Here is a 10,049-nt window from a genome sequence, read left to right as displayed (position 1 = left end):
CTCACGTGTGATGCAATCATCATGTACATATGTGTGCATGATCGCATTTGCTTTATCAACTTTATTGCCATCACAAGGGATGAACAACGCTCTTGTGATACCATGGGCCATGATGAGTACTATTTTTTTGAGAGATCTGGGGTCTATTCCTTCCGTGCCCTGTAAACGTGATCAGGTGGCTGTAGAGCTGCTCTGATCACTTTTACAGTAAACCCCATCGCCAAATGCGGATTGCAATCCCAGGATCATGGCTGTAGTTGCAGTACATCCTAGGGATGGGAAGTAGTTGAGAAATGAGAAATTTTCACGCTAACACTGAAAACTTAAAAATGGCCCCGTGAACAGATATTACAGGCTGGTACTCAAGTGATTAAACAATCGCTCTGGTGCACCAATACACACAGTAAGCCAGCTAATGATGTCTGCTTGTCATTTCTTTACTGGCCACTTTATTAAACTTATAATTGAAAGAGTTAACTTATGTTTTTAAACATTTTATAGATTTTGCACACTTACCTTTTCTCAGCTTCAAGTTTGTCCATCCTTTTCCATAGACGGTTTACTAGTGCCTCTTGCTCTTGCTCCAATGTATTTTCAAGGTCGATTTTTTCACGCCTTAGCTGAGTGCAGAAAAAGATTTCTGTTAGAAAATGAATATATGCAGAGCTGTTGAGAATGGAACAAGATTAACCAGGTGTTCAGCTTCAGTAAACAAACTGACACGAAGAGAAAATGCTTCAAAACCAACTCCAGGCAGAACTTTAGCTTTGGATAGCGTGGGAAAAATGTTAGAAATCATTTTTCAGTGCTGTTTTTATCTCCACTGTGCTAATTTCCCACTGCTTTCTACCTAACTGACAAAAAAACTAAAAAAATTAAATAAATAAAAAAGTAGCGAAAGGGATTGTAGCCAGTGAGGGGCGTATACACAGTATTCAGAGTGCAGAAGGGTTGGAACCGCCTTCAGGGTTTTATTTGTCCATCTCCCACTTGGAAAGATTCCCCTCTTACTTCTCCTCCAAGTGATAGGTGTCAGTAGGAAGTGAAGAGAAAATCTCTCAAAACACAATCTATTCTTTTCCTAAAAATATAGAAAATGATTTCAATCCAAAACGCCAAACTTCTAAAATGGTTGAAGCTCAAAACTGCTTCCGGTTACACCTGCCAATGTATTTGTAATTCTGTGAAAATAATCACGTGAAACAGTCCTTGATTATGGACTGGTTCAGCAACGCTGCTTCCTAAGTCACTGCTCCACCTCCAGATTCCCAATTGGACAGGAAATCATCATTACCTACATCCAGTAAACAGGGAGACAATTCAGGAGCAGCAGAGCGTCCTTACTACAAGTGGTGTGTGAAAAATAACACTCGGCCAAATAACCGCTAGCAGGCAGTAAAGAAAGACACTGTCACCTTACCCATACTGGGCAAAGTGACAGTGTCTTTTGCAAGATCTATGCCGATCCTGTTTAACCCACCCTACCAGTGCACTCCAGTTGTTCCTTTCACCCCTGCAGTGGGTGACAATAACCAGTATGGGTGGGTATGAAGGAGCAGATAAAGACCTGCCCAGCAAGTGTTCCAGTCTAGAAGCCAATCGCTAGGTCTAACCAATGTCTGGTTTTGGAGTACACACGTGTCTACAATCCCCTGGGTCATCAACACTAGCCATTTCAGTGCCAGCTGCAGGAGGAGGAAATATAAATATATATGCATTTCAACAGTGTATGTAGCGTTTTCCTGGAGTTTCACTTTAAATTACAAAATCTGTTTTTGTATTGGTAAAATTGAACTTATTCCTGTGAATTTTTTATTTTTTTTACTTGCTATAGGTGATCTTAGGGTATGATAAGCTGCATCAAAATATTGCACTTATGTAGTGTATAATGAAAAATATACTTGGCTCACATGCTTTAGAACTTGTAGTAACCTGGCAAATTAATAAGTCATAGTAAGAAATAACCTATAGCTGAAATGGATTCAGTGATTCTTGTGTCTACTTTTGGCTGCAGAACTGAACACCAGAGGCTTCAATGCCTCTCAGGAGTAAGCAGTTATGCAAGAGACTATTACTCCCCTAAGACAGTGGCCAAGTAGTCCATTCTACAGATACAGAAAACGTTTCAACATTGAGCCAAGAAAACCTGTACCAAGAGAAAAATGGTGGTTGCTGAAAATATTAAAGTGATTATAAAGGTTCGTTATTTTTTGTTTTTTTTAACAAGATGTTATACTTACCTACTCTGTGCAAGGGTTTTGCACAGAGAGGGCCCCGATCCTCCTTTTCTGTGGTCTCCCTTGCAGCACTCCCTGCCCCTCCTCAATGGGTGGCCCCATGGAGAGCCACTTTCCATTGGGGCATCAGTGCAGGCACGCTCGGGTCCTGCTACTGCATCTGACACAGATAGCAGGACTTGGCCCCGCTGTCTAAAAAGTTTACCCATTCCCAATTCCATCCTCCTTTAAAAGGCGATATTCTAGCTAATCATATTAACTTTCTTTTTTTTCTTCCAAAGACTCTACAAACATTACCACACAATGACTATGTCACCTACAGTATATGTACCTCTTGTACAATTTAAGATGTGGTGGTACTTCCCCTTAGATTTCCTCTTCCTTTCATTTGTTCATAAATATGTTGACAACACTGGGAGCATACTGGCATCTTGCCAGAAAAATTCTAATATAAACTATATTTGCTTAATTTTTAAACCAGGTTATGTAATGCCCACCTTACTGCGTACATGGAGACAAGACAGGATGATGCTCTAGAGCAGTGATGGCGTACCTTGGCACTCCAGATGTTTTGGAACTACATTTCCCATTATGCACATGCACTCTGCAGTGTAGTGGAGCATAATGGGTAGTTCCAAAACATCTGGGGTGCCAAGGTTTGCCATCACTAATCTAGAGCATCATCCTGTCTTATATTCATGTATGACTACACAATTAACTGTTGTCTCTTAATATGTCAATAAGTTTCTTACCATCCTTAAAATAGGACAGATAATTTTGTGCCATAGGCTATAAAGTGATGGTCCATGTATTCCCCCATCCTGGAAAACAGCAAATTGACTCCACGTATTATAGGTCTCCCTGGCGGATTGTGTTTGTTTTAATGCACCTTGGGCATCTGGTAGATGACTGGTAATTTTTGTGCCTCTGGGCCTCATTCTTGCTCTGGCTTCATTCTTGTTCAGTATACCTTCTTTCTGGCCCTTTTTAATATCAGCATTTTCAATTTTCCGTTACACTTGTTACTTGGATTGCCCAACAGCACATCGTATGTTTCTGATTCATTCAACAGTCTAATTATATATCATAAAATCGGCTTTATTCACAACCACAATTCCCCTGCTTTATCCGCTGGTCTTAGAACAATGTTTTTCTTCTTTTCCAATTATTTGATGCCTACTCTTCTGTCCCATTAACAGGGGTTACTGTAATATTTTCTATGGCATACTCCAACAGATTTAAAAAAAAAAAAAAAACATGACCCCCCCCCCCCCCCATCTTAGAGCCCTTTCACACCAAGCAGCCGCGGGTGGAGTCGTTGGTAAGGTGGCGCCATTTTTAACGCCGCTTTAGAGCCCTGCTAGCGGCCAAAAAATGGAATTACGTACCGGTAATGTCCTTTTCCAGGAGTCTTTCAGGACAGCCACCTTAGAGAGACACCGGCTCCTCCCCTCTGAGGAAACACCGCCTTCAATTTCATAATTTAAGCCTCCTCCTCCCTTCGTTCCTCAGTTCTTCCAGAGTACCTCCGGCCAAACTGGGGAGACACAAGAACACGTCAAACAAATAAACTTTTTAAGTCTTACCTGACGATCTCATGCAATGAGTTCCCGATGATCTGCAACAATTTGGGTGGGAACCGGTGCTGTCCTGAAAGACTCCTGGAAAAGGACATTACCGGTACGTAATTCCATTTTTCCCCAATCGTCTTTCAGGACAGCCACCTTAGAGAGGATAAGCGAGTATATTACCTTAGGGTGGGACTACTGCCTGTAGCACCTTTCGACCAAAGGCTTGGTCTTTGGCTGACAGAAGATCCAGTCTATAGTGTCTCACAAACGTAGAAAAACTGGACCACGTTGCAGCTCTACAGATCTGTTCCGGAGACGCACCAGCCCACTCTGCCTGAGAAGTTGCCACGGCCCTGGTTGAGTGTGCTCTAATGCCCGCTGGAGGATCTAATCCCCCTGCCACGTATGCCTGCCCAATGGCTAACCTTAACCATCTAGCTATGGTACGTCTAGAGGCTTTGGAACCCTTCCTGGCCCCTGAAAATAAAACAAAAAGTGAATCTGTCTTTCTGAACTGACTTGTGCAGTCTAAATAATAAAGAACACATCTTCTAACATCTAGTCTGTGAAACATGTGTTCCTGTTCTCTAACTGGATTTGAACAAAATGTAGGTAGCACAATCTCCTGCATCCTGTGGAAACTAGAAGCTACCTTAGGCAAAAAGGCCGGATCTATCTTCAAAACCAGACGATCCGGAAAAGCCTGAAAAAAGGGAGCCCTGACAGAAAGGGCTTCGAGTTCACTTACTCTTCTTGCTGTAGTGATCGCCACCAAAAACACCGTTTTGAGAGTGATCAGCTTTAATGAGCAAGATTCTAACGGCTCAAAAGGTTCCCCTGTGAGAACCTGTAAAACTAAAGAAAGATCCCAAACCGGGAAGGGGGAGCTTGAAGCTGGTCTTTGCCTACCTAGGGCCCTGAAGAACCTTACGACCCAAGGATCTGACGCTAGATGTTTCTCTAAAAACACGCTCAAAGCGGAAACCTGAGCTTTTAGTGTTCCAAGCGCTAACCCCTTATCCGCCCCTGCCTGCAGGAACTCTAGAACGGCTATAGGGCTATGCACGTTGAAGGAACCCTCTGAACACCAGCTGTTAAACCGTTTCCATACCTTTAAGTAAATGGACTGGGTTTCCTTTTTCCTACAGTTTAGAAGAGTGGCTACCAACCGGTCTGAGAAGCCCTTGGCTTTTAGCAATTCTTCCTCAGAAGCCACGCTGCCAGGTTCCATCGTCCTACCTGAGGGCAGAACACCGGACCTTGAGACAGGAGATCCTCCTGCACTGGGAGAATCCAGGGGGGTTCTACAGACAGGCCCTTCAAGATCGAGAACCACGGCCTCCTGGGCCAGTGAGGTGCAATTAGAATGAGGGTAGTATTCTCCACTTGAAATTTCCTTAATACTGCTGGAATGAGCACTGGAGGGGGGAAAGCATAGCACCTGGAGAAACCCCAACTCTGTGCTAGTGCGTCCACCGCCAATGCCCCGTCCCCCCTGTTTATGGAGAAGAACGTTGCTACCTTCGCATTTTCCCTTGCGGCAAAGAGATCTATTGCAGGAATCCCCCATCTCCGGGTGATCATTTCGAATATTTCCTGCTTGAGAACCCAATTGCCTTCTCTCAGAGTTCTCCTGCTGAGAAAATCTGCCACCTGATTTTGTTCTCCCTTCAAGTGGATTGCTGAAAGGGACAGGATATTTGCTTCGGCCCATCTGAGGATGGCTTCCGCTAGGGCCCATAAGGACTTGCTCCTGGTGCCCCCCTGTCTGTTGATGTAAGCTACCACCGAGGAGTTGTCCGACCTTACCCTTACGTGCTTCCCCCGGAGCTCCTTTTGAAAGGTTCTGAGAGCTAGATCTACTGCCCTCAGCTCCCTCCAATTCGAGGATCTCCTCGAGTCCCTCTTTTCCCAAATACCCTGTATTAATTGGGAGTCTAGGTGTGCCCCCCAACCTGAGCTGCTTGCATCGGTCGTGACCACCCTGGAGGTTGGCATGACCCACTCTAGACCTTGGGACAAATTTGCTCCCTTCCTCCACCACCAGAGGGACCTCTTTACCTGATCTGGAATCGAAACCAGAGAATCCAAAGATTCCTGGCTGTGATCCCAAACCTTCAGCACAAATAATTGTAGAGGGCGGTAATGTAACCCTGCCCACTGAACCGCTGGAAGAGCGGATGTCAGCAACCCTAGCGCTGACATGATCTTCCTTATGGAGATCTGGTGGTTGCCCTGAAGACACAACAGAGCCCTGTCTATCTTTTGAATTTTTTCCCAAGGAAGAAAGACCCTTTGTACTGTTGAGTCCAACTCGTACCCTAGGAAAGTGACCCTCTGGGAAGGGATTAAGTTGGATTTCTCCAGGTTCAGGAGCCAACCCAGGCTTACTAACAGATTTCTTGTGACCTGTAAATCCTGAATTAATTGTGCTGGGGAAGGGGCAAACAGAAGGAGATCGTCGAGATATGCGATCACCGAGATTCCCCTGAGACGCAGAAATGCCAGAACTTCTGCCATCACTTTGGTGAAGATTCGGGGGGAAGAGGATAGTCCGAAAGGAAGCGCTCTGAACTGAAGGTGTAGTACTTCCATTGGAGTTCTCACTGCCAGTCTGAGAAAACGCTGGTGGGACTCTGCGATTGGAATATGCAAGTATGCATCTTTCAGATCTATTGATGCCATGAAGCAGTTCGGAGGTAGGAGTGCTTTTACTGAGTAAACCGAATCCATCCGAAACCTTCTGTAGGTAACTGAGACATTCAGGGGCTTCAGGTTCAGGATGAGCCTGAACTTTCCCGAAGGCTTGCGAATCACGAAGACGTGAGAGTAGAAGCCTCTGCCTGTCTCTCCTACTGGAACCCGTACTACCACCTCCTGTTCTTCCAACTCCTGAAGAGAGGAAAGAAGGGCAGATGATTTTTCTGCGCATTTTGGCAGCTCGGTGACAAGGAACCTCAGAGGAGGGAGTTCCGAAAACTCCAAATGGTAACCTCCTCTGACGATCCCCAAGACAAACTGATTGGAGGAAATCATTTCCCACTGTGGGAGGAAGGCCCCCAATCTTCCTCCCACCGTGACCCTGTCACTGAGATTTTTTGGGCTGTTCAGGAGGGCGAAAAATTGCTCCCCCGGGGCCCTTGCTTTTGAGTCCCCAACTTTTCTTCTGCTGAACCGTACGGGGTGGTACAACCCTTTTCTGGGGACGAGTCTTTCTTTTGGCTTGTTCCCCAATTTTCCTTTTAACAGGAAAGGCCTTTCTTTTGTCTGCTGTGCGATCTAGCACCGCTTCAAGGCCTGGTCCAAACAGTAGATCTCCTGTAAAGGGGATTCCACAAAGTTTAAGTTTGGATGCATTGTCTCCAGGCCAGGTCTTCAACCATAAGGCTCTCCTGGCAGAGTTGGTCAGGGCCAAGGACCTTGCCGACATCCTCACGGATTCCGCCGACGCGTCTGCTATGTAGGCTATCCCTTTAAGAAGCATGGGAAAGGAGGATAGAATAGTCTCCTTTGCTGTCCCTGCTTCAATGTGTGCGCTAATCTGGGTGAGCCAATACTCCATGTTGCGGGCCACCACCGTGGTTGCCATGGCTGGCTTAAGATTTCCCTGTGACGAATCCCAGGCCTTCTTAAGAAGGTAATCCATCCTTCGATCCATAGGGTTAGACAGTACCCCCATATCCTCAAAAGATAGATCAGTGTGTCTGGACACCTGGGAAAAAGCAGCGTCTAGTCTGGGAGATTTATTCCAGACGAGAGTCTCTTCCTCCGAAAAAGGAAACCTACGTCTTAATGCCCCAGAAAAGAAAGGTTTCCTTTCGGGATCCCGCCATTCCTTCTTGATGGTATCGATCAAGACGTCATGCACTGGGAACACCCGCTTCTTTTGTTCCCCCATGCCCTTGTACATCCGATCATGGAGTGACAATGTCTTAGTTTCTTCTTGAATACCTAAAGTGGTATGAATCGCTCCCAAGAGCTCATCCACCTCCTCCAGGGAAAGCTTATACCGCGAGATTCTGCTGGATTCCCCATCCAGCATCTCTGCGTCAGACTCCCCCTGGGAGTCTGAAACGACACTGTCAATTTCCTCCTCAGCTTCCTCCCTGGGACCCTCTGAATTCTCTCCCCTTGCAGGAGGAACATCCACAGGGCTGGATGGTACACTCTGCTGCGCTGGTGTAGGAGTGCTCGGAGGCTGGGGCCACTGAAAACTGGAAAAAAAGTTTTGGAAGGACTGAAAGGTACCAGAGAGTTCCTTCATAGAAGCTACCAGATCTGCACCCTGCTCTACTGCCTGTTCCTTAAGTAAATCCTCAACACATTGTTTGCAAATAGCTTTAGACCAAGAGTCTCCCATAGACGTTCTACACGAAGGGCACTTCTTCTTAGAACCATGGGGGGACTTGCTCGTGGCTTTCTGAAAGACACAAAATACAGGAAGGGGCAGCATGAGCCTAAAAAACAGCAACACCAGCGCTACATAGAGGACCACCGGGAGTGCCCCCCCTAGGATCAACCATCACCAGGATCCCAGACACACTACCCTTCCCCCCGACCACCAAGGAGGAACACCAGTGGAGCTACTGGATACAAGTAAGGGAACACCTCCCCAGGTTTCCTCTTACCTTCGAGTGGCTGGTGCTATTATCTCCAGGAGTTTTTGAAGCCTCTGCCTCGGACATTCTCCCGTTGAGGAAGCGTGGTACGAATGCGCCTCTAACAGCTACCTGTGCAACTGTGAAAAGAGAGGCCGCACCAGCCGAACGCTAGGTTCCCTTTCACGTGCCGCGTCCGGAACCGGAAGACGCGGAACGAACGAAGGGGTCCGCCCCCACCGGAACTGACGTCGCCCGCCTACCGGTCCGGCTTCCAGCTCCCAGCCGGCTGCGTACACAGGGGGGCCCTGGACGCCTTCGTTCAGCACCCCACTGGGCGAAACGCAAGGATGAACCTCTCCAAAGACTTCCTGCTTTCCCCAAGCGAAGATTGGAGTGCGTGTAAAGGTCAGTCGAGTATTCAGCTTCCCCAGCCGACTGGACTGTTTGTTCCGTTGAAACCCCCGCGGGTGAACGAACGGACGACCCCATAAACTTCCCGCTTTCCCCAAGCGGAGTTTAGGGTATATGGACAGTACGAACACTACAGCTCCCCGCTGATAGGACTGTCCTGGACCGACCGATGAACGGTCGGATAGCCGAACGGGGCCAGGGCTCCGCTCGGGTGGCTTCAGTTTCACCAACCGAATTTAGCCTAAGGTTCCTTGGCGATGTCTCCCCGCCGGAGGAAACACCATAACTGAGGAACGAAGGGAGGAGGAGGCTTAAATTATGAAATTGAAGGCGGTGTTTCCTCAGAGGGGAGGAGCCGGTGTCTCTCTAAGGTGGCTGTCCTGAAAGACGATTGGGGAAAAGGGGTTAAATCAGCCGGCGATATCACAGCCCCACTGATTTCAATGGGGAGCAGCAGTGGAGGAGTGGCGAGTTCACTGCTCCTTCACCGCTCCAAAGAAGCTGCTGGCAGGACTTTTTGTGACGCCCTGCCAGTGCACCGCTCCAGTGTGAAAGCCTGAGGGCTTTCACACTGGAGTGAGACGCTTTTTTCAGGCGCTATTTTTAGTGCTGTAGCGCCTGAAAAACGCTGGCAGTGTGAAAAGGGTCTTAGGATTAAAGGGATTGATCTCTCAACCCACTATGGGTAAATTTTGAATCGGTCCGATTCTCCGCTCCTGTTTTATCTGCATAGACAAATATCTTTAAACATCAATGTGTGCATTGAACTTAATATTTTTTTTATTTTGGTCATATTTCAATCCAAAGTCCAACAACATAGACTTTTCTGAAAAGACAGTGTCACCAAGACTGAAAATACCGATTGATTGAATGATTTAAATAAGGCTTGGTGGAATCCTTGTAAGAATTCATATCACTTGAGTGCTTTTTAAAAACATACTTCCAACTTCTTTACCAGCTGGGAGTGCGCGCACACTTGTAAAGCCAACTGTCAGCTTTCATGTGAAAGCGATACGAGCCGCTTTGTAGCCACCTGATCACTTACACAACCGCCGCATGTGTGGGGCACACAATTTGAAGGTTTGGCACGCTGGGTATCAATTTACAACCTCATCTTTTATATTTCTCAAAATTGATAACTTGTTGTATTTATATACTCTAAAATTTAATTTTAATTTATTTTTTACTGAAATTTTGTATTTCACAAAAGGCCTTATTGAGCAACAAAA

At 46.4% G+C, this 10,049-nt stretch overlaps 1 protein-coding gene across 1 annotated transcript in view; it reads right to left on the bottom strand.

Annotated features, from left to right (window-relative positions):
- CCDC6 (coiled-coil domain containing 6) overlaps positions 1-10,049 on the bottom strand; it is a 74,429-nt gene that overhangs the window by 18,650 nt on the left and 45,730 nt on the right. Inside the window, exon 4 of the mRNA XM_077454119.1 lies at positions 517-620. Coding sequence (XP_077310245.1) covers positions 517-620 — 104 coding nt within the window. The remainder of the gene's footprint in view (positions 1-516; positions 621-10,049) is intronic.

This window comes from Lithobates pipiens, unplaced genomic scaffold, assembly GCF_037356315.1.
Source record: "Lithobates pipiens isolate NorthernLeopardFrog02 unplaced genomic scaffold, aLitPip1_a1.2 Scaffold_25, whole genome shotgun sequence".
NCBI classification, from domain to species: domain Eukaryota; kingdom Metazoa; phylum Chordata; class Amphibia; order Anura; family Ranidae; genus Lithobates; species Lithobates pipiens.
This window is presented reverse-complemented; position numbering and strand designations above follow the sequence as displayed.